General features: G+C 40.9%; 1 protein-coding gene and 1 pseudogene across 3 annotated transcripts in view; one reads left to right on the top strand and one right to left on the bottom strand.

Moving 5' to 3' along the window:
- Window positions 1–25,615, top strand: part of PCCA (propionyl-CoA carboxylase subunit alpha) — a 377,531-nt gene that overhangs the window by 48,841 nt on the left and 303,075 nt on the right. For both annotated transcript variants that reach the window (XM_079779445.1, XM_079779444.1), the window contains exons 5-6: window positions 15,230–15,343; window positions 17,136–17,189. In XM_079779445.1, coding sequence (XP_079635571.1) covers window positions 15,230–15,343; window positions 17,136–17,189 — 168 coding nt within the window. The remainder of the gene's footprint in view (window positions 1–15,229; window positions 15,344–17,135; window positions 17,190–25,615) is intronic.
- Window positions 3,512–4,448, bottom strand: LOC307104428 (ras-related C3 botulinum toxin substrate 1-like; annotated as a pseudogene). Its single transcript has one exon. The product of its transcript is annotated as a ras-related C3 botulinum toxin substrate 1-like (transcript).

Below are 25,615 nucleotides of genomic sequence, written 5' to 3'. Positions count from 1 at the left end.
CCCTTCCTCTTTCTGAAATCAATAAAAACAAAATAGAACAAAATAGAACACTCCTCCCCCTTCCCTTCCTCTTTCTGAAATCAATAAAAACAAAAATAAAAACAAAATAGAACACTCCTCCCCCTTCCCAAACCCAGCAACCCTGGGGGATTCTGTAGTGTTGTGTTAGGAGCTCCCTTTTCTTCTTGAGTCAGAAATATAGGGCTTCTCCTGGAGTTCTCTCTGTCAGCACCCCAATGCCTACTCTGGATATTACACTTTGTTGATTAGGCAAGGGGATCATGGAGGAAAGGAAAATCTTAAAACTCACTTCTGGTTTACAGTAATTTGAATTCTGTTCTCCCTCGATCTGCCTATTACTTTCTCTTAAGAGTTTGCAAATAGTTGATTCATGTATTCTCAGTTCAAATGTTCATAGTTGCATTCAGTGGGACAGATGGGGTGAAATATGCTTATTCCATCTTACCTGGAATTAAAATGGCCAGTGTGTTTCTTAAAACAACTATGGGAAGGAATTTGATGCAGCTGAATGGGTGTTTGTACCGTATGTATTATGCTATATATCCTGTAATCATGGGAAAAGTTGGTTAGGTAACATTTGAGGAAAAGAAAAGAAGTTTTCATTGTTAAGAGAACTACTTGTTAAGCTTCCTCTGAGATTAGTGGGAGAGAAAGTTGAGTGTTCAGAGCTAATTGCTTGAAATGGTTCAACTGCAGCAGCCTGCTGTTAATGAAGGAGTATATAACATTCCTCCTATGAACGTTATTTTCTTTTCATAGAAGATAAACACTGAGAACTACTGACTTCCTGGTTAATGTCCCAACTCTTTACTATGGCATTCAAGATTCCTTTCAACCTGATTCTTTCTACTCTATCATTCTCTTTCACCATTTTCTCTCATCAGTGCCTCCTTATCCACTTTAATTTCAAGCCATTTCACAGATTTTTGAATAGGCCAGGGCCTTTCACAGTTCTTCCTTAAAAAAAAAAAATCATTGATTTTTAAAGGAATGGACAGGGAGAGAGAGAGAAAAACATTGACGTGAGAATGTAACATTGATTAGCTGCCTCCTGCAGGCCCCCTACTGGAGATTGATCTGGCAATCCAGGAATGTGCCCTGACCAGGAATTGAACCAGTGACCTTTTGGTGCATGGGATGATGCCCAACCAAATGAGTCACACTGGCCTGGACATAATTTTGAATGTGTTTTTTCTCTGTTGCTAATTCCCTTCTCATTTTTCCCATTTATTAGAAATCCAGTTTTATATTTCAATAACTGATTCTTCATGAAACCATATTCTATATTTGCAACTTGTATATACTCTTCTTTATTACTTTTATTTGCATTTGGTATAGAATACCGTTATTTGTAGTGGACTGAACTCATGGAGGGGAGGGGACTGTGATTTGTCAGTCTCTTTATATCCTGCTATAGCAGAGTGCTTGTGATAAATAGAATGAGTCAGGAAAGGGAATGGGAAGTGTTCTGGGTTTATTTAATGGTAAAGGGATATGGTGGGTACCACATAGAATATTTAAATTAAAAAAAGATAGTGGAAAGCAGAGACCAGTATGGCATAAATGGAATTAGGAACTCAAGTTTTTAGGGAAAATGTTTTGATTACTTTGAGTGTGTAAGTAATACTCAGATATTTATTTTCTTGGCCTTTCTATTATATACAAATTTTGTTTTGCTGGGACAGCTTTTCTTTCTAGTTCTTTCTGTCCATAGAGCCAGCTGCCACCTCTATTAAAATAGGGTTTGTCTATCTTCTGTTGTCCAGATGTTAAATACATTTATTTACTCTTTCACACAGAAAAGACATGCCAATGTCTTCTTTCCCAAGCCAGCCAGACATTGGATTTGGAGAAAGGTTAGATTTTGAAATAAAAAACAAGTAGTTACAGCGTCATTAAACTTTTTTTTTCCCCCCTATAGAGTACCAGGAGTTTTCAGGAGAGAGGAGCATTTGAGTGGTTGATTTTAATATTTATCTGAAGCTCTTAGTGAGAAACCAACCAATCATAGACTGTAAATCAAGGGTTTTTATGACTTTTTTTTATGATTCAAGGATTTATTAAGTCATACATGCAAAACATACTGCTAACTGCATTAGCAAAAGATCAATGTGAAAACACTCCACAAGTCTGCAAATGTCAATTTAAAAAATGTTGTTCTATTGGTTGAAAGGTCCAGTGTTCTTGCCAGTGGGTAAGCTGTACAGAACGTCGTTAGCACAAGCACAAAGTCACAAGCTCCCACCCAAAGGAACATGGTTAGGCAGAGCACAGGAAGCGTGTCCACACAGGGAGGCGGAGGGGCCAGCAGCGGCCAAGGTGCAGTGCTGGGATCTGGCAAGACAGTGGTGGTAAGAAGGTTCGTAGTTTAAGAATATCTAAAATACTCAAAAAACTGTAGAGATGCAACATGTGATTTTTACCTCTAGTTACTAGAAAACTAAGGAAAGCACTTATTAGCTTTGAATAAAAGAACGTAAAAACAGGAATGTACTTTTACAATCTACAAAAAAAATAATGCGTTATCAAGAAAGATTTTATGCAAGGAGGCATATTACTCATTGAGAAGGGGGTCTATAAGAAAAGCACTAAGTTAGCAACTATGGGAATGACCAGTTCCAAGATGAATTAAATGCCCAGTTGTGGGAGGGATTACAGTTTTAAGAAAAAGGAAAATATTAAGAAAACACTGATTAATATCAACTTTCACCATCGACTGCATTTGACAGAAACTAATCTTTTCCAAATCTTACCCGTGATACTTTTATTCAGTTTGTTACGTATACAATGTAGTGTAAATTAATCTCCACTTCATATTTTGTCAAATACTGTCTTCATCCTTTGATCACATCAAGTGTTCCCTGAACTCCACCCCAGTGTGCCCATGAGAACAGAATACTTCATCAGATGAACACTTGAGGAAGGGTTCTGTTCACGATCTCAGCAAAAGCTAATATACGAATTTTTAAAAATCTCACCATGAAATAAAGAAGATCAATCCAAAGAGTTGAGTTGATATACAGTACAATGTTAGGTAAGGAACATGGGTTGATAAATTATGAATGGCAACATTTCACAGAGGAGGCTGTGTGTGAAACTCATTAGCAAGTGGCTGCCTTCCCTAACTTCAGAAGCTAGTCTCCAAGATAAAGGCCTTTAAACAGTTTAGTGCTTAGTGCTCTTAGCACAGCAGTGCAACTTAGTTCACAAGGAATTTTGGCAACTCTATCTGAGCAAGAATAGGGGCTTTTGAAAAATAAGGCTTTAAGAAAACTTGTCATTTTAGGGTTAAATTTTAATAGAATGTGAAAGTTTGAATCCTTACACTTTTTGTTTAAGTAAAACCTAAAAATTACTGATTGGTTCATAATGGTTTTATGGAAAAGTAATTTGTAACAAACACTTGGCATTGAGTGCGAAGGCTCCATCGTTTTTGAGCAAAGCATACAAAGGTTCCCAGGGGCCAGGGCGGCGGGGAAAGGCCAGACATTTACAACAGCAGGCATTTTCTCTTCCTCTTCTTGACGGAGGCCGACAGAGAATGGCTCGGATAGCTTCATCGAACACTCTTGAGGCCTCGCTGTATGAGAGCTGAGCACTCCAGGTATTTTACAGCGCCAATCTCCTTGGCCATGGCTAAACACTGTGGGTAGGTTATGGGTGTCAGCTTCTCCTTCAGTTTCTCAATCGTGTCTTTATCATCCCTAAGATCAAGCTTGGTCCCCACCAGGATGATGGGAGTGTTGGGACAATGGTGTCGAACTTCAGGGTACCACTTTGCATGAACATTCTCAAATGACACAGGACTCACAAGAGAAAAGCAAATTAAGAATACATCAGCAATCGGCTTGTCTTTGCCCCTGGAGGTTATATCCTTACCGTATGTTTCTCCAACTGTCTGCGGATAGGAGAGGGTACGTAATCTGTCATAATCTTCTTGTCCAGCAGTATCCCATAAGCCCAGATTCACCGGTTTTCCATCTACCATAACATTGGCAGAATAGTTGTCTAAGACAGTGGGGATATATTCTCCGGGAAATGCATTGGTAGTATAACTGATCAGTAGGCAAGTTTTACCCTACAGCTCCGTCTCCCACCACCACACACTTGATGGCCTGTGTCTGGGCTGCTCTGGGGGCCGCAGCAGCAGCGGTGGCCGGGGTCTGAGGAGGGAAGCGGTGGGCTCGGGACGCAGTGGGCGGGCGCGCGGCTGCAGGTGCCGGGGCCGCTGTCCACGCCGTGTCGCCCTCCAATGGGAAGCTGAAGCCCAGCAGCGGCCACCACCCAAAGCTCTTTATGACTTTTGTGAACCCAGGAACAATACTGGATAATTTGGGAAGTGGAATCTGGATTAGAAAGCCAGCTTTTGGAGTTTCTCTGCATGCCTTGATAGGTAGAAGAGGTACTATGAGAAAGATATCCACCATTAAAATGCATGACTAGAGGAATGGTAACATGTGCATTTATGGTTGTAGTAAGTTAAGAACTGTATGCTCACTTTCACATACCCCCCCTTTTTTTTTTAAATTCTCACCTGAGGAGTAAAGATATTTTTTTCCCATTGATTTTAGTGTGGAAGGGAGGGGGAGAGAGGAAGATGGGGAGAGAGGGAAACTTCGATGTGACAGATATATTGATTGATTGCCTCCCACATGTGCCCAACTGGGGCAGGGATTGGACCTGCAACCAGGTAAGTGCCCTTGACTGGGAATTGAACCCAAGACCCTCTGATGCGCAGGCTGATGCTCTGACCACAGAGCCTCACCGGCCAGCGCTCACATACCCATTTGTAAACCAGATTAGATTCTCAATTAGGATTTGTTGATGTCTTTCATGACATCCTAAACCCGTGGTTGGCAAACTGCGGCTCGCGAGCCACATGCAGCTCTTTGGCCCCTTGAGTATGGCTCTTCCACAAAATACCACAGCCTGGGCAGGTCTATTTTGAAGAAGTGGCGTTAGAAGAAGTTTAAGTTTAAAAAATTTGGCTCTCAAAAGAAATTTCAATCATTGTACTGTTGATATTTGGCTCTGTTGACTAATGAGTTTGCCGACCACTGTCCTAAACTAACTGTTTGGTTTTAGAAAACTATATTATTTTTCTTTACAATTTTTGATTTTTTAATTAAAATAAAATACACATGTTATCTTTTCCTGGTAAGAAATGCAAACTTAAAAAAAGTCCTTACTTCTAATTCAGGCAGGTGGGACTTCACTTCCTGTCCCAAATTTTCAAGGAAGAGAAACATTTAAAACAAAAGAAAAATAGCAAACCAATATTCTGATGGAAAATGGAGGTGGGATTATGGTCCTAGAAACTGAGGAATTTCTGAAAGATAGATAGCCGATGGGATCATTCAGTAGAAAACCCCAGTATAAAACATGGTTGCAAAAGGTGGGAGCTCCTCCAGGAGAGAAAGATCCAGAGCAGGAAGGGGCCCTGAGGCAATTGACAGGATGTCTGGTTAGGAAACCTCATTTTGATCATCCAGGCAGGTAATTCCTCCCTGAAAAGTGTCCATCAGCAGGGGCAATGAATGGTTGGGAAACTGGTAGAGCCATATCGGGGCATTCTTTGGTAGTTATAAAGAACTAGAGGCCCGGTGCACAAAATTTGTGCACAGGGGCTGTCCCTCAGCCTGTCCTGCACCCTCTCCAATCTGGGAGCCCTCAGGGGATGTCCTACTGACAATTTAGGCCTGCTCCTCGTGGTTCTCTGCTTTCTGCAGGGCCTGCCTGCTCCACACCACGGTGACTGACAAGCAGGCCATGCTGGGAGCTGCCTGCAGCCGCACTTGCCTGCTCCCAGGTTGCCGTGGCGAAGGCCAAGCAGGCCATGCTGGGAGCTGCCTTCTCCCTGCTGTCAGTCTCCATAGAGGTGATGAGGTTAATTTGCATACTCACTCCTGATTGGCTGGTGGGCATTGGAAAGTGACGGTCGATTTGAATATTTCTCTTTTATTAGTGTAGATGAGGTAGATCTCTACATATTGACAGAGAACATCTCTAAGACATACCATATACAAGATTGAAGGAGACCATGTAGAATGACACATATAGCATAATAATGCTATTAATGGTTTTAAAATACCACACTAAAAGATTTCATATTTTTATGGTTACATACATTATATAAAAGCGTAGACCAGGAGTTCTTAACAGTGGCACTCGTGACCTTCTCCCTCCCCGAACTAATTTTGCCATACAAAAGTAATCATGAATAAATGTGTCATAGTGCTACACATTTAGTTTTACAAAATGAAATCGGAGCAAATATAATATTTACTGACATAAAAAATCTATTTTCTAGGGATCAAATTGCTCTTGAGACTTTAGACACTTTATATAAAATAGAGAGAAGGATTCTTTTCTTTTTTCTTCTTAGAAATAGGATTTTATCTGGTTGTTTGAAAATTAATTCCTTCCAGTTCTTCAAATCAAGATTGATGCAATTGGCAATCCTTTCTTTAACTTCTCAGTCTGTAAGGATAATTTATGTTTGTTGGTAAAGCTAGAGAATTTGGTTAGGTTTGCTGCATACTGAAGTCTGGTCAGATTGTGTGAGTCACTGCTGTTCTCTGGCAAGAACACATTTAATCTTTATTTTGTCATCCTCCAGTGTTCTACCCAGTGTTTGCATTGAAGGATATCACAAGGAAAACTCAAATATTCATGGTCATGGTAAATAATGCCCATGTAACTACAGATCTTGTTGAAGTGATAGATTTCAAGTATTTTCCCGGCATGAAAACAACTTCAAAGTTGCTGTGTTCCCTATCTTTCTCAGTTTGTACTAGTTTAGAAGGTATTTAAAAACTTTGACTCAGATCTGGTCTAACCTACTTTTTAACACTAAGATCCAATTTATTTCATAAGGATAGGGACCAAGCACAGTATCTTTTCAGCATATCTTAGGCATCTGATGGACTAATAGAAAATTTTCCACAAATTCAAAGTTTTAAAATTCTGGTATAATTTTAAATCTATCTATATCCAAGCATTTAAATTCATTTTTAAGATGTCAATAAGGATGACTTTTTTTTTTTTTTTTGGTCCTGTAAGTTGAAAAACACACCCTGATACAAGTAATATTCTTCTCTTTATTTAAAGAATAAAAGTGTTCAAAATATAAAATTAAATGCTTGAGAAAGAAACTAATAATTTTTAAAAACGTCTTTTGTAAACTTTCCTATTGGAAAAGTTTATGAAGACTGTTTTACTTCGAATCTTAGTATTTAAATTGTCTTTCTTTTTGAAACTATATCCAGCAATATCTTAGTCAATTGATCAGTTTACCTTAGTTTAAACTGTTCATGATTGTTATATATATTTGAACTATATAAAAAGGAATTTATATTTTTCAAGATGTTTAACTTTTTGAAACTTAAGTACATCTAGTCAACTTAGTCAAGTTAAGTCATCCTTCAGAAAAGCATCTGTAGTGCTTGAATAGCTTGTTTTGTATTAAGATAAAGACATCACCTCACACATTTAGTACAAAAATAACAGCAAAATTGAAATTGAGTTTCAAAAGTTTTTAAACTATCCTTTCATAGTTGACTCATTCATAGCTTCTTGGGAGCTGAAGATTCTAGTTTTTCATATCAAATGGCTTTGGCCAGCATTTTGCTAGTACTGACCCTGGACTAGACTGTGGGATTGTTGAGCTTCTAATATACTTTTCTCCCCTAAAGTAAGGTTTGTTTCTGAGAAATAGAAGAAAGGAAACCAACCAACTCTTTTTTTACAAAGAAAGGCGTGTGTTTTGCCTTTCTTTGTAAATTCCATAGGCAGTCTTGACCTGCTTTTGATGTTTAGTTTATTTGAATGTTTATTCAACCAGTATATTCATCTCCTAAAATATGTTAGGCTTTGAGCTACATTCTCAGTATGATTACAAAGAATTTGTGATAACATAGGAAAAAATGTCTATTATGATGTTAAAAAACAAGAGGATGCAAAATTATATACACAGTATGGTTACAAAAGTATATTTAGAGAAAATACTGGGAAGTCAAATGCAATTAGAATTCTCTTTTTACTTTTTGATGCATATTCATTGTAGTAATTTTGGATATATAAATATACACATATGTGTGTATATATCTTTTCATTTCTCCCCCCCCCCCCCATACAACCTTCATTTCCCATATGTATTGCTGAGAGGAGAAGGTTTAATTTTGTGCAGTTAGACTTCTAACAATGGCTAAACAATGAAAGCTATTAAATAAATTTCCATTCATGTGTACATTTAAACTTTTAGCACATGACACTGTGCTGAAGGAAATTAAAAAAAAAAAGAATTTTAAGACACAGCTTCTGTCTAGCAGGACCTTATCATATCAAGGAGAAGAATGTGTAAATTATAACAGATGTAAAATCTATAAAGCAGTCTAAATAACATTGCTGGGCAGGATGCAATTAAATGGCCAAAATTTGTGCTAAGTTCTGTTGGAGTTCAAATTAACAGAGATGAAGAAGCTGAAATACTTGGGAAAGACCTAGTAGTAGCAATGAAGCTTTAAGTGCATCTTTAATAATAGGTAATATTGGAGGGAAATAAAATATATATAGAATAAGTATGGATTTAACCTTAAATACTTTATCCCCACCTGGTTAATGCATTCTTTTAAAAATATTTTTTTAATGAACTTATTGGGTGACATTGGTTAGTAAAATTATATAGGTTTCAGGTGTACTATTCTATAATATATCATCTGTATATTGTATTGTGTGTTCATCACCCAAAGTTCAGTCTCCTTCCATCACCATTTATCTCTCCTTTACTCTTTTCTATCTCCCCTCACCCCCTTGTCCCTTTAGTAATCACCATACTGTTGTCTGTGTCTATGAGGTGTTTTTTTTTGTTTGTTTTTTGCTTAATTGCTTCACCTCTTTCACTCACCCCCCCCCCCCCCAAAAAAAAAACCCACAAAAAACTCCCTCCCCTTTGAGAGTGGTCAGCCTGTTCTCTGCATCTATGAATCTGTTTCTCTTTGGTTTGTTAGTTTATTTTATGCATTAGATTCTACATATGAGTGAAATCATATGGTACTTGTCTTTCTCTGACTGGGTTATTTCACTTAGCATAATACTGTCCAGGTCTATCCATGTCGTCACAAAGGGTAAGATTTCCTTTTTTTTTTTTTTTTTTTTTTACAGCCAAGTAGTATTTCATTGTGTAAATATACCACAGCTTTTTGTACCCACTCATCTACTGATGGGCATTTGGGCTGCTTCCAAATCTTGGCTATTGTAAATAATGCTGCAGTGAACATAGGAGTGCATATATTCTTTCGAATTAGTGTTTTGGATTTCTTCAGATAAATTCCCAGAAGTGGAATCACCGGGTCATAAGGCAGTTCCATTTTTTATTATTTGAGGTAACTTTATACTGCTTTCCATAGTGGCTGCACCAGTTATAATTGACCATAAAGGCATGGATTTTTTTCTGCATGCTCTATTCTATTCCATTGATCTATGTGTCTGTTTTTATGGCAGTACCATGCTGTTTTGATTATTATGACCTTGTAGTATAGTTTGATATCGATTGGTGTGATTCCTTCAACTTTGTTCTTCTTTCTCAAGATTGCTGTGGCTATTTAGGTTCTTTTGTGGTTCCATATACATTTTTGGAATATTTTTTCCTAGTTCAATGAAATATGTCATTGTTATCTTGAAAGGAATTGCATTGAATCTTTAGATTGCTTTTAATGATGTTAATTTTTTCTGTCTATGAACACGTTATATGCTTACACTTACTTGTAACTTCTGTAATACATCTTTGGTTAAATTTATTCCAAGGTGTTTTTTTTTATGCAATTATAAATGGGATTGTTTTCTTGGTTTCCTTTTCTGATTGTTCATTATTGGTATATAAAAATGCAAATGGGAGGGGGGGAGGAGCCAAGATGGCGGCGGAGGTGAACGGCTGATCTGTTGCCTCGCATGGCATTTTCGGAAATACAACTAAAAGATGGACTGGTCAGCGCGGCGACTCCTGCTCGCGTCTCCCCAGGCCAGGCGGCTGCTCCTCTCAGTCAGCACCTCAGCCTGGGCCATGAGCTCGTGGGCGCCGCGGCAGCTGCTGTGGCGGCGGCCACGGACTCGGCGCAGCGGCTCTCGGTGAAGGAAGAGACCATCTTTCTGCAGGACGGGCCCATCCGTGTCACCGACCTGGCCCAGCTCCCCACTGAGATCTTCGGGGCCCCGGAGACCGCCAACACCGACTTAGAGGATTCTTAGGACTTCCTGTCTTACACTCAAGTCCTCTAGCCATTTTGAGAGAGGAGAACCAAGAAGGCAGCAAAGTTAAACAAAGGAACTTCGCCGCGCACAGCAATTTCAAGGATACAACTGGAGGACAGAGCGTCTGCCACCCAGAACCACAGGAGAGCTGGCTGAATGGTGGATTTACAGCTAAGAGAGAAGAGGAAAGAGCAAACTCTGGAGGGGCTGAGGTGCGGAGGCGCGTGGGTTGGGCTGGGGGCGGGGGAAGGGACGTGCGGCTTTTGTTCCAACCCTAGGGGAGATTAGCTCCCCAGACGCCTGCGGGGAGAGGCTGGACTCTCGGCCTTTGTGTCAGAGAGTGGGAGTGACTTCCTTGTGGAGGTGCGCCCAGCAATCAGTGTTTGCTGCGCTGGAGTGCGGAACGAGGGGGCTTAGAAATGTGGAAAGCAGAAAAAGCAGAGTTGCAGCCAGTGCGGTTCGCCACGCCATGGCCTGGTGGCGCCCTGAGGCCCCGCCCCGCCCTGAGACTCTCCCCGCCCTGGGACCTGCCCCGCTTGTTTTGCAGGCCTGCCCCGCACGTTTTGCAGGCCCACCTGGGCTCCAAGCAACGGCTTTTGCATGTGGGTGGCCTGCCCTATGGCAGCTTGACCAGATAAACTGCGGTTCTAGTCGGACTGCTCCAGGGACGCTCAGACAGGAGGAGGAAACTGCAGTTTTTGCTGTAATTCCTGCTGAGTGGCCTCAGGCAGTAGCTGACCTACACTCCATTGGAGACCCAGAAACGAGGGCATCTAGTGGTCGGTGTGAGATGACACCAGATTTCAACCACTCGCATAAGGGACACATTCAAGAGGCAGACTCAGTGAGCGCCAAAGCCTTGCTGCACCAAGACCCAGCCCATAAATGTGTCTCCTACACAGCAACTCTTCCTTTATAGACACAGAGGATCCGCACGGCCAATTGGCCTGGAGGACAATTCCTCCCAGCGACACCAACAACAATCAAGACTTAACTATACAAAGGAGGACCAAGATGGAGGCATAGGGCGGAAGCCTGATTGTTGCCTACCACAACAATTTTGAGTCTACGACGGGAGAGCAGAGCAGACACCATCCAGAACCACCAGAGGGCTGGCTGAGCAGATGCTCTACAACTAGAATAAAAGAGAGGGGTACTCAGGATGATGCTGATGCCGGTGACCCAAAGATCAAACTTTAAGAACTACGGCTCAGGCGACACAACGGCGGCCTGGAACGTGCTCGGCGCAGTTCCCCCGGCGGTCTCCGGCTGAGGGGAAGGCCCCACTCGCTGCAGAGCACGGACAGACGAGCCACTGGGAGACATGGGTGGGAGACTCCGCGCTTGCTGACCTCCGAGTCCTTCAAGAATCTCAATGCCCCGGAAGCGGCCAGGTGCGCACGCTCGGCGACCGGCCACCGCTGCAGTCCCAAGGGCCGACGCAGCCACCCCGGACCAGCCCGCCGCCGCGCACCGGGCACACCGGAGCTTCGCCGAGCCCGCCGCCCAACGAGTTCTGCGGCGGCTGCCCTGGAGCTCTGAGAAAATGGCCGAAGGAATTGCTAAGATGGAATTGACCAACAGGAAATGGGATCAAGAAGACGAAACCCCGCTGGGTCCCGGATCCGGGTGAAGCCGCGCGCCCCTGGGTCCGGGTGAGGCTGGGAACTGGGTCAGGGTGAGGCTGGGTCCCGGGCCCGGGTGAGGCCACGCACCCCTGGGTTCGGGTAAGGCCACGCGCCCCTGGGTCTGGGTGAAGCTGGATCCCAGGTCCGGGTGAGGCCGTGGGCCCCTGGATCCGGGTGAGGCTGGGTCCCGGGTCCGGGTGAGGCCGTGCGCCCCTGGATCTGGGTGAGGCCACGCGACCCTGGGTTCGGGAGAAGCTAGATCCCGGGTCCGGGTGAGGCTGTGTGCCCCTGGATCCGGGTGAGGCTGGGTCCCGGGTCCAGGTGAGGCCGTGCGCCCCTGGGTCCGGGTGAGGCCATGCGCCCCTGGGTCCGGGTGAAGCTGAATCCTGGGTCTGGGCGAGGCTGTGTGCCCCTGGATCCGGGTGAGGCTGGGTCCCGGGTCCGGGTGAGGCCGTGGGCCCCTGGATCCGGGTGAGGCCATGCGCCCCTGGGTCTGGGAGAGGCCACGCGCCCCTGGGTCCGGGAGAAGCTAGATCCCGAATCCGGGCGAGGCCGTGTGCCCCTGGATCCGGGTGAGGCTGGGTCCCGGGCCTGGGAGAGGCCACGCGCCCCTGGGTCCGGGTGAGGCCATGTGCCCCTGGGTCCGGGTGAAGCTGAATCCTGGGTCTGGGCGAGGCCGTGTGCCCCTGGATCCGGGTGAGGCTGGGTCCTGGGTCCGGGTGAGGCCGTGGGCCCCTGGATCCGGGTGAGGCCACGCGCCCCTGGGTCTGGGAGAGGCCACGCGCCCCTGGGTCCGGGAGAAGCTAGATCCCGAATCCGGGCGAGGCCGTGTGCCCCTGGATCCGGGTGAGGCTGGGTCCCGGGCCTGGGAGAGGCCACGCGCCCCTGGGTCCGGGTGAGGCCACGCGCCCCTGGGTCCGGGTGAAACTGGATCCCGGGTCCAGGTGAGGCCATGTGCCCCTGGATCCGGGTGAGGCTGGATCCCGGGTCCGGGGGAAGCCGCGCCCACCTGGGTCCAGGTGAGGCCACGCACCCCCTGGGTCCGGGTGAGGCCATGTGCCCTTGGGTCCGGATGAAGCCGTGCCCCTGGGTCCGGCCGAGACCCAACCAGAGGGAATTGAACCTGCATTACCACCATTTGTCCACCATCCAGAGCTGAGGGGTCAGTGCCGACATGTACACATAAGGAACTGGTGGACATTGATATTGGGTCTCAAAAGAACTGTTGGTCCAGAAAGAAACTCACTACAGACTGATTCATTTGCCTGTCAGCATAACTATTATTGCTCATCTCACATTCAGTTCATATAAGTATATCTCTAGTGACACATGATCTCGCTCATCTAGGGGAAATGATGAACAACATAGACTGATGAACAAGAACAGAACCAGAAACAAGGAGGCATCAATCGGATTATCGGGCCTCAGAGGGAGGATAGGGGAGGGTGGGGGGAGGGGGGAGAGATCAACCAAAGGACTTGTGTGCATGCATATGAGCCTAACCAATGGTTAAGTTCAACAGGGGGTTGGGGCATCCGTGGGGAGGGGTGTGGGATGGGAATGGGGGGATGAGGACAAATATGTGACACCTTAATCAATAAAGAAATTAAAAAAAATAAAAAAATAAAAATGCAAATGGTTTCTGGATATTTATTCTGTATCCTGCTACTTTCCTGAATTCATTTATCAGTTCTAGTAGTTTTTTTGGTGGGATCTTTATTTATTTTTATTTCTTTATTTTTGGTGGGATTTTTAGAGTTCTCTATTTATACAGTATCATGTGTTATTTTTTAAAAGGGTTATTTAGTATTCAATTTATTTCTTACAGAAAAAAACACAATGACAGTTATAGCAAAAAAATTTGCTACTAATAGGATCTGAACTGGGCACAGGGTAATAGAGGAGATAGAGGAGGGGGCATTCTGGTCTGAGGGAAGAGGAGCAATTTGAGTTTAGGAATAAACAAGGCAAAGACAACCACAAGGAGAGCCTTGCTTTGAACATGGAAATATTTAGGATCCCTGAGCATGGCTGACTTTCCTTGAAGCAGATATTTTTAAAGAGATTGCAGAGCATATATATATATATATATATATATATATATATATATATATATATATACACACACATATATGTGTGTGTGTGTGTGTGTGTGTGTGTGTGTGTGTGTATTTTAAGATATTGATCTGTAAATCCTTCAGACAGATATCTTTTACCATTTAATACATAATCTAATTTTTTACTTCATTGGAAAATATGTTGATTGAATTGTTAAAGAAAAATCTGAGCTTTCTAAAAGACGATTTTCTTGGTTTACTTTTTTGTAGATATCATTTAAAACAAAGTGCTTCTTTAAAAATTATTTCACAGCTGAAGCAATAAGCAAAAGTATGGGCCACCTTAGTCTTTTGGGTGGGGTAGCAGGGTGGATCACAATTGTCTAGGTATATGAATGTATTCCAATTTTTATATCTGTCTTATAAAATAAGTTGAAACTGATTGGAAGTTCCTTAAACTGGAAAACTGTTAGGAAAAGCCAGTTCAAAAATATGAGTGGCTTCATCATTTTAAAAGAGTAATTTCTTTTAGAAGTAAGCAGCTTACTCTTTTCTGTATTGAATGCCTAGCCTGTATTAAGCAAAAACAGATTTAAAACATTGTAAAGTGAGTAGTATTCAAAATGGAGCATATATTCCTTAGTTTTTAGTAATTTTAGGACTTATGCACATATCACTTTTTTTTTTTTTAGGAATAAAGGAAAAGTAGATAAGGATTAAATGTGAGAGTATTTAAGTGATTCTCAGAATTTTCTGATTCATGTGTGGTGATATTGAACTCTTTAGTCCTGGGCTTTAATTTGTGCGTGGTGCTGACCTGATGCTGTACAGGGACATTCACTGCATCCCTTCATTCAGTCCCTCTCATTATCCCCACTTCCTGGGGAGCTTGCTTAGAACTGAGCATGAGCTCTTGTTATTAAAATATTGGGCAACCCTGCCTACATGTAACACGGTAGTTTTGATATAAGATTTATGTATAGCAGAACCAAATTGGAGGAGGCTATTTGCTGTGATTTTACTTAATCAAATTGGTAGGGAATAATATGGAAATTATTAGGTTACACAGTGGATCAGGCTTATAATAAATGAACTTATGGTTAATATAGTTCCTGAGCTTATTTGTTCCATTGTAATTTTTTAGTGCATATCCAAAAAGAAATCTGACTCCATAAATGATACATGAAACAATCATTGCAGTGTTGTGTGTATTTGTAGATGATGGTAGTTCTTTTTGCTGGGAACATCTGCTAACGCAGAGGTTTGTCTCTTCAGGTTCACGTGAAGATGGCGGACGAGGCTGTGTGTGTTGGCCCCGCTCCCACCAGTAAAAGCTACCTCAACATGGAGGCCATCCTGGAAGCCATCAGGAAAACCAGGGCCCAAGCTGTGAGTCTGAACGAATCTCTCTCCTGCAGCTGTTTCATATGTAGTTGAGCAGAAAGCTAGAGTTTGTATCTTAAAAAGAAAATAAGAAAGAATGATTGAAAATACTGTTGCAGTTCATGTCACATGAGTTAAATGTGGCTGAATTTGCTACTGGAAATCAAAGGCTTTGTGGCATCTGGCAGTGTTGGTCGCTGATCCTGCAGGTGGCTGCTGGATTCAGCTTTCACACCAGGGAGCAGTTTCAGTTCATTTCCAAATTTGCTAGCGGAAAAAAAAAAAGAAATCCCAATTAGTTTTGAGTATTAACCCTTTCCATGTAATAAGAGCATTAAAAAAACAACTCTGTATTATAAACAGGATCCAAAAGGCCCCAGTTTAAATTATATTTTCGTCACTTAAAAATTATGTACACCTAGATATACTTCAAGAAATATAAATAATGTAATTGGTAATGATTTTACTTGGATTATGTCAATAGCTTACATATAACTTGCTTGGAGGAATCAGTAATTCTGCCCACCCCCATTCTGTTTGAATGAAGTGGAATCCAAGGAAAGATGGGTTTCTGACACCAGAAATAGTGTTTTGTTGTTGTTGTGTGTGTTTTTATATCAGAACTAATTACATATAAGGTTAAAACTATGCAGAGTTATCTCTAAAATTGAATGAAAGCAGCTGACACTAGCAATTAACCTGGAGTGCCTCAATTAGTTTTCACATTTTTTTTTAAAGAAATGTATGTTTAAATGAGAAGCTGAATTTGTGAACCCATATTATGGATGTTTACAGTTTATTAGTTGAGATAATGAAAGTAAAACTCTCTTAACTGTAGCTTGTCAGAATGCGATGTTTAGTTGAATGTTTATATAAAATGAGATTGGTGGGGTGAAGCTTTTATCCTGTGCTGCAGTAGTTTAAATTATTCTGTTGCATGTTTATAAATAAACCTTGGTTCAGAATTTAAAAATCTTGGATGTGTAGCTGCTTCTAGATTATGATACCAACCTCTTCGGGAATTTGATTTTCCTTATAGCAGAATTGTTTTACTGGAAACATATTCAATACTGACTGATAACAGAGTGGCTAAATTTATGTTTGGCCAGTGTGGTAGAGGCAAAAATCACTTCATTAGAACAGGATGGTAGAATTTAGACTGTAGCAATGTGGCTTGCATAGCATAGCATAAAGAGGTTGTGGATGGCTAAGTGGGGTGAGGAGGAAAAGAAGAGTAGACGTAAGAAGAAAAAAGCATTCAGAGTAAAAAGAAATAGTATAAACCAAACTTCCATTTTAGTTAGATTCTTCAGAAACTGCTCATTGGTAAAGGCTGAGTACATTAATGTTCTTAGAAATAAAATATGTTACTTGGCTTGTAACCAGGGTTTTGGAAAGTAGCAGTTCCTGGTACTGTAAAGGGAATGAAAAGTTTTTCAAATCTATCTTGCAAAAGATTTTCTTTAACATAATTCTTTGATTCACCAGTTACTAGAAAAATTTTCAGACATTGTGGCCAAGGTTAGCCTCAGAAAACAGGGAGAGTGTGAGTTGTGTTGAAATCAAATGAAGGTGGACAGGTAGATGGCTCTGATTGTGGTTAGAACAAAGGTAGTATGCATGAAGTGATTGTAAAACAGGCTGTGTCTTGGAATCTGAGTCTGTACTCAGGAATGTGAGTGGGAACTGATCACTATGTGAGAGAAGTAACCTTACTCAAGAACCCATACTGCACTCTATATTTTGTTTACTGCTCTCTATGATAAAAGTTAAAGTGCCTTTTGTTTTCATTTCTAAGGTGCATCCAGGGTATGGATTCCTTTCAGAAAACAAAGAATTTGCCAAATATTTGGTAAGTTTGTAATGAACCAAAAACTGTTAATTTACATTTCAGAAAGCAGTGTAATGGAGTTGCTTTTGTAAATATGGGTAGTGGTGAATTAGAGAATTTTAACTGACCCAACAATTCTTTGAAAATAGTTTGTGAAAAGTAAAGAGTTTTTATTTTGTAACCTGTCTTGATTTGAAGAGTAAACATGGAAAAGTTATAAAATCACCATATAACTAATTAATGACACTAGTTTATTATATATTGCCTTTGACTTTTAACTTTAAAAAACCTCAGTTTTAACTAAATATGTCAGGGTGTTCAGTGATTTATTAATTATTTTACCATCTGATTGGAATGTGAAGCCAGAATAAGATTATTTCCCCCCCCCATTTTATTGTATATTGTGGCATTTAAGATCATATCTTACTACTTTCTCTATTTTGAGAAAAGTTTTATTACAATCTGAATATCCTCTTGATATCACCATCCTGGTTAGGTGAATTAACCTGTATTTGCTATTAAACTGATTTTCCAGGTGTATTTATAACTACATTCAAGATGTTACTGAAACCTTAGTTTTCAGATACTAAAATATGATTATGAATAATATTTCAAAAAGCTCATTAGATCAATTATTCTAGGTATTAGATTATCTTAGTTTATTCTAATATGTTTTACTTTTTTTCTGTGGTATACTTGGTAATTTGTTCTGCCATGGATTAAAATTATTTATGAATGTAATCATTTTCTAGATAAAATTTTCACTTAAAATCTATAAATTTAATTTGGAACAATTCTAAAGGTCATGGATTTCTATCTTAGAATTATCTATTTTAACCAATTTACTTTACTGATTAAAAATTAAGGCCTGAAGAATATAGTCAGTAATATTGTAATAACTATGTATGGTGTCAGGCTAGTATTGGAGCTATTGGGAGAACACTTTGTTAAGTATATGATAGACTAACCACTAGGCTGTTCATCTGAAACTAATACAAAATAATATTGAATGTAATCTGTAATTTAAAAATAAAATTAAAAAAAGTAAAATAGAAACAAAATTTAAGGCCTAAAGAAATTGTGAGTTAAGGTCACACAGATGGTAAGGGTAACAAGTGTCAGGAGAGGGCAAATTTGGTGGAACTATCCAAAGGTTCAGATTCACATTTTCCTATTTATACCTACTTTTTATTTTTTATCTCTTTGTTTGAAATTTTGGCTGAGGTTCTGTCATTACATAAGAAAATAATTTCTATATAATACTGACATTTAAAATGTACTTGTACAATATCATGCGTTAAATTTTAAGTTTGTATAGGTGAGGTGTCTCTAAACTATGGTTCATGGGCCAAGTGGGGCCTGCTGCCTGTGTTTGTAAATTAAGTTTTATTGGCACACAGCCATGCTTGTTCATTTACTTGTGCTCTGGGCTGCTTTTGCTCTACAACAGCAGAATTGAGTGGCTGTAACAGATCAAATAGCCTGTGAAGCCTAAAATGTTGATTGTATGGCCCTTTATAGAAAAAGTTTGCAAAATCCTGGTAAAAAGGAGTATCTGAGGCCCAAAGAAGTTAAATGACATGGCCAATATATTTATTCATGCATTATCTAATCATTTTAAAAAATGCATATTTGGTATCTACCAGTATGTTCAAGGCATAAAAATGAACCAGATGTGGGTCCTGCTCATGAGGAGCTCATCGTCGTCTTGTAGAAAATAAGACAAGTACACAGATGACTTCAGTTCAGGGAAGAAAATACTATGAGGTATTTAAATTCTCCATAAATAAAGATAAGAAAGATTATTTCTATCAGGGGTTTCATGTTAGAGAAAATAATGTAGAGTTTATGACTCTTTACTTTCTCACTAATTTTCTTTCTAACCTTCTCCATTTTCCTTTATCAGGGCTATGCCTCAGCTAAGCCAGACTTTATGCTATTCCCAAACATGGCTGGCTCTTTCCTATTCCTTGCCTTTCATCACTCTTTGTCCAGTGTCCTCTCCTCCCACGTTTCCACTTACTATCTATCCGTAGAGGCACAATTCACATGGGTACCCCTACCAAGACAGTTTTCCATATCCTTCTGGTGAGAAGTAATCTCTTTCCTCTGTCTTCTAAAGCATTTTTTATTTACTTTTAAAATATATATTTTTTTATTTCAGAGAGGGAGAAATAGAAACATCAGTGATGAGAGAGAATCATTGACCGGCTGCCTCCTGCACACCCCACACTGGGGATTAAGCCTGATCAGGAATTGAACTTCAACTTCCTGGTTCATAGGTTGGTGCTCAACCACTGAGCCATGCTAGCCAGAGTAGAGGATTTTTAAAAAAAATTTCTTCTTTTGTTTACCACTTTCCATATTATGTTAAAATTGTGACTTTTTTTGTATTTTATTGTCCTCTTGAGACAAGAAATTTGGTCTCATCAGTCTTTGTTTCCCTTTTGTTATCTGTCCTAATGATTTCTACATAGTAAATTCAGTGAATGTTTTGGGAGGATTAAATACATATTATTACATTAAGAATTATAAAACAATAACCTGCAAGAAAACTTTTCAACTATCACGAAAAGGACTGTTTTGTAAATAGAAGGCAGTATTACTGTATATTTTTGTTCATTATGAAAATAGACAGCTAGTGATAACTAATCCTCTTTTTTTGTGTGCATCATGGTAAGATTCTTATTTGGGATATAATTTCCCTACCATTAAAATACACCCTCTTCCCAAAGAAAACACTTTTTCCCATTGTAGTATGCCATTTAAGATGCTCCTTTTGGAATATCTGGTTATAGTTGGTAAAAAAAATGAAATTATTTACAGATTTTGTTATGCCATATAAATATTGTTTGTGTGATTGGTGACCAACCATTGAAATTTAACAGTTATTTTATTCCAAACTGGGTATATTATTAGAATTCTGATTTCCAACATAGTGGTGATAGATTACCATGTTAGTGGAAACTTTTATCTAAGAAGACTGGTAGAAGATGGGGGGACATTTTTTTCCCCCTCAACTGAGGATATGTTGATATATTTATTCGAGAAAGAGAGAGAGAGAGAGAGAGAGAGAGAGAGAGAGAGAGAGAGAGAGAGAGGGAGAAACTTCCATTGGTTGCTTCCCTTACATGCCCGATAGGGATCTAACCTGAAACCTAGGTATGTGCCCTGATCAGGAATCGAACCCCAAACCATTTGGTGTATGGGATGAGACTTCAACCAACCAACTGAATCACCCAGCCAGGGCGCAAAATTTTTTTATGTTTAATACTAATCTTGTGTTTGGAATTGAATCAAATATGGAGGTTTACTCCCCATTAATTTCTGGTTCTATTTAAAAAATATATATATTTTATTGATTTTTTTTTTACAGAGAGGAAGGGAGAGGGATAAAGAGTTAGAAACATCGATGAGAGAGAAACATCCATCAGCTGCCTCCTGCACACCCCCTACTGGGGATGCACCTGCAACCGAGGCACATGCCCTTGACCGGAATCGAACCTAGGACCCTTCACTCTGTAGGCCGACGCTCTATTCACTGAGCCAAACCGGTCAGGGCTGGTTCTATTGTTTTTATTGCTCTTCAAAAACCAGTGTAATGTGTAGCCACTGTGGAAAACAGTATGGAGTTTCCTAAAAAAAATTAAAAATGGAATTCCCGGGAAAAAGGAGATATATGTAATACTTTAAACAATAAAGAATTAAAAAAAACAACAACTGTGTAATGTTTATTTTGCTTATAGAAAAACTATTTGTGCTTTATTTGATATATTGTTGTTTTTAATTAATAGCAATAAATAAAAATGATTTATTGAAAAATATCCTGAAGTTATAGTCTATATTTGCTTTAGAAAGTATACAGTGAGCCAAATGTAAAAGCATACTAAATTTTTTATAAATTTCATTTAGGGGACATTATTACTTAAGCTTAATTTACACAAAGTGGGATCAGATGTCATACAATCTCTATTGTACAAGATTTAAGTAAAACCATGTCTTATTTGTTTTGCCTAAATAATTCATGGAAAAACCAAAGCTACGAATAATTCTCATAAGTAGTAATTTTCAGTAATTTTAATGTGCTGAGTAAGCAGATTTTATTTTCGAACTGTTTTCATTCTCTATTTTCCCTCTGGGTTCCTGATATTCTGAGCCATAAAGGAATAGTGATGAGAGGCTGTGAGGACTGTTAGGATTAAGAAGAGAAATTCTTGTCCTAGCTCGGTGATGGGCAACCTTTGGAGCTTGGTGTGTCAAACTTCGCCAAAAAACTGAGCATAACTCGGGTAGTGTGTCACTTTGAGGAAAAAACATTATTTCGCAAATGTTTCATCCTCAGGAGCAGCAAATGTTTCATCCTCGGCATGCGGCCGCCTCAGCGGCCGCGTGTCATCAGAAATGGCTATGCGTGTCAGTGCTGACACGCGTGTCATAGGTTTGCCATCACTGTCCTAGCTGGTTTGGCTCAGTGGATAGAGTGTCAGCCTGCAGACTGAAGGGTCTCGGGTTCAGTTCCGGTCAAGGATACATGCCCAGGTTGTGGGTTTGATCCCCAGTGGGGGTTGTGCAGGAGTCAGTGATCAATTATTCTCTCTCATCAGTGATGTCTCTCTTTCTCTCTCCCTTCCTCTCTGAAATCATTAAAATTTTTTTTTAAAAAAGAAAAAGAAAAGAAATTCTTAGAGTTTATGAGAGAGCTTTGAAAAGTAAAACTACCTGCTCCTAGAAAAGAGGGATAGTAGTTTAAAGGGATAGTGTTCTAGCTATCTTTCTGTATTTTAAAATATATTTCCCCCATATCTATACATATAAGGAGGTAATATGCTAATTTGTCCATGATGGTGTCCCCATAGCGACCAATTTGCATATTGATGCCCGCATAGCAGGGGGCAGGTGGCTAGAGCCAAGTTCCCAGGGGTCTGAGAACAGTGCCTGACAGGAGCCCGGCCTGCAAAGAAGGAAGTGGAAGCGGCCAAGGGGAGCTCTTCCAATCTCCCTGCACGGACACCCTACCCCAGCCTCCGCACCCCTGGGGGGACGGGGAGGATGACCAGACCGGGAGAAGACCCAGCCTCAGGGGTAGCTGCAGCCCGCACCTCCGACTCCCGATCTCTTCCCCTGCCACCCCTGTCAGTGGTGCCCACCACAATAGCATGCCGGTGACCACCCATCAGCGCCCCTGAGGCACCCGGGGCCCGTGGCTCACCGCTGCTGGGCCTCCTCTGCTGGGGCCGGGCATGCCTCTCCTCCCTACAACTCCAGACCCGGGTGGAGGCAGGCCTGAGCGGCCCTCCAGGGTCAGACCCTTCTCCCCTACAGCAGCAGCACTGTCTCCGCAGAGGAAGCACGCTGTACCTCGCTGGGGGCTCGGCTAAACCCACCCTCCTAGCCCGCCCTGGCCCGGCCCCCACCCTGCTTCAGGAGATTGGAGTCCCGCCCTGAGCAGGTACAGCTGCGAAACAGCCATGTACAATTTAAAGAATGGTGCCAACAGGGGAGGTTTGGCAGTTACTTCCCCTTCGGCCTCGCCACCCCCCTAGCGCCCCCCTAGTGCCCCCCTAACTCCCTGCCCCCCACCAGTGCCTCCAGGGATGACCACCGCTACAGGGTTGCTGGCCAGAGCCTGCCCCTCCGAGGCCCACAGAACCCTCTGCAAAGCTTCCATAGTTATAGTCCCAGGAAACAATCATGCTCTCCTCCCCTAATCAGCACCTGCTACCTGTGAGGGTACCCATGAGCTTAGAAATAACAATCCCTTCCCATTTAGACATCACTTACTTGATGAAACATTTCTAGGTTTATTAGCTCAGAACCTCCTCATGACAACCCAATGAGGTAGGCGGAGAAGAGATTACAATTCCCATGGTATATGTGTATGTATTCAGAAATGAAGCTCAGGAAAAGTGTCAAGCCCACTGGTTCCCAAGGTGCAGCACACGCCCCACACGGGGGGCAATTCGAGAATGAGTTAACAGTGAATTTTTTGCATTTCTTATGGTTCTAGCTAGGGGCCTCATCTACAGCATATCCTCCTACATAATAAAAGGCTAATATGCAAATGACCAAATGGTGGAATGACCGGTCACTATGATGTGTGCTGACCACCAAGGGGCAGACACTGAATGCAGGGGCTGCCACCTGGTGGTCAGTGTGCTCCCTTAGGGGGAGTGCTGCTCAGCCAGAAGCCGGGCTCACGGCTGGTGAGCACAGCGGCAGTGGTGGGAGCCTCTCCCGCCTCCGTGGCAATGCTAAGAATGTCCGACTGATGGATTAGGCCCACTAAGCTGTCAGACATCCCCCCAGGGCTCCCGGACTGTGAGAGGGCACAAACCAGGCTGAGGGACCCCCCCCTCAAGTGCATGAATTTCGTGTACCGGGCCTCTAGTTATCATACAATATTGGTTCAGCATAACATTATAATTTATAGTAACTCACTTTATGAGAAATTTTTATGTTATATTTAATAATTTGTGTTTCATGTTTGAGGCTTACCCATGTATTTAAAAGATGGGTGTATATATGCAGGTAGATAGTGAGTTTTATCAGAATGCTCAGCATTGAGGGCATAGAAGGGAACTATGGCAAGCATTCGAGGTTTGATGAATGTATTCTTTTACCTCTTTTCATTGGAGACTTAGCAAGTTAAGAAATATAACTACTGTGAAAACAATAGTGAGATGTAACTTTTGAATTCATTGGACTAAGCAGAAATTTTAAAAACAGCTATAACATTCAATGTAGGCAATTGTACAAGTGAATTGTCTTGTTCTTGGGAGTGTAAATTTCAGCTTTTTTTTTTTTTTGCCAGAAATTTGTTTGTATCTATACAAATTAAAAAGCATATTCTTTGACTTCATAGTTCCACTCTTAAGAATTTTAGTATAAAGATACACTTTTTATATTTATTTTTTATTAAATATATTGGGGTGCCATTGGTTAACATGAACATACAGGTTTCAGGTGTGGATCTCTATGTTACAAGATTTGTATGTTGTATCCACCATCCAAAGTCAAATCTTCTGTCACCATATATTAGGACCTCTTCTTCACCACCCCCTTCTTTCTGGCAGCCACCACACTGCTGTTTGTAAAGATACACTATTTAAAATGTTAATTGTAAAGTTGTTCATAGTAGCAAAATTTGAAAATAGCTCAAAAAATTTTCAAGGGTAAAAATGAAGAGAATGACATCTACTGTGCAGAGTTTTTGTAAAATTAGAAAAAACATATATAGAAAACTTAGCACAAAGTCTGGCATTGCCAGGCAAATCACCTTAGTCATTATAGGTGTTAATAATCATTACTTCAGTGGATAGCAAGTGTTATTGAGGAGTTTTTAGGAGAATGAGATAGTCAAAATTAGCGTTTTGGGGAAATTAATCTGATAGTTTTTATGTATAATTTGGGGGTTTAAGTTTTTTTTCCCGTTAAGGAAATTAATAATTCAATATAATTATACTGCTATATACATATTCATGATATGGTAGTTTACAAATACTTTGACATATGTGATTTAATTTAATTCATGCAACCATTGAAGTTGGATATTAACTGTTGAACAAAAAGAAAACTGAGAGTCCTGTGCAGTGACTTGCCAACAATCACACTATGCTAGTAAGTAATGGAATTAGGACTTGACCGAGGTTGGCTGATCATAAGCACAGAGCAGTTTTAAAAAATCCTATACCCTAGTTGGCTCAGTTGGAAAGAGTGAGAGCATTCAAATAGTAGCCAAATAATGAAGACAAATAACTGTAGGGAACTGAGCCAAAGCCTATAGATATCTATCCACTTTATAGCAATATAGGCAACACATGATCAAGTTGTAGGAAAATGACTGTTGTGTGGATAGAAACTTGAAGAAAGCCCTTTGCTAGGTAATTGGTCTTCAGTTATGAGGTTGTAATCAATGGTGTGATGTTATAGCTGCGAAGTGTGTTGTAAGTACTTTGTAACTAATACTAAAATTCTGAAGTTAGCAAGTTTGCCAATGATTTTATTTAACAATATTTTTGTTTTTTAAATAGTTTAGAGAGGCCCTAGCTGGTTTGGCTCAGTGGATAAAGCGTCGGCCTGTGGACCGAAGGGTCCCAGGTTCGATTCCAGTCAAGAGCACATGCCTGGGTTGTGGGCTTGATCCCTAGTAGGGGGTATGCAGGAGGCAGCTGATCAATGATTCTCTCTCATCATTGATGTTTTTATCTCTCTCTCCCTCTCCCTTCTTCTCTGAAATCAATAAAAACTATTTTAATAAAAAAATAGTTTAGCGGGAACTTAAAGTGATTCAGGTGATACTCTCCATATATATATATACATATACATATATACATATATATTTTAAAAATATATTTTATTGATTTTTTACAGAGAGGAAGAGAGAGGGATAGAGAGTTAGAAACATCGATGAGAGAGAAGCATCGATCAGCTGCCTCTTGCACCCCCCC

This window comes from Cnephaeus nilssonii (assembly GCF_951640355.1).
Source record: "Cnephaeus nilssonii genome assembly, chromosome: 8".
NCBI lineage: Eukaryota > Metazoa > Chordata > Mammalia > Chiroptera > Vespertilionidae > Cnephaeus > Cnephaeus nilssonii.
This window is presented reverse-complemented; position numbering and strand designations above follow the sequence as displayed.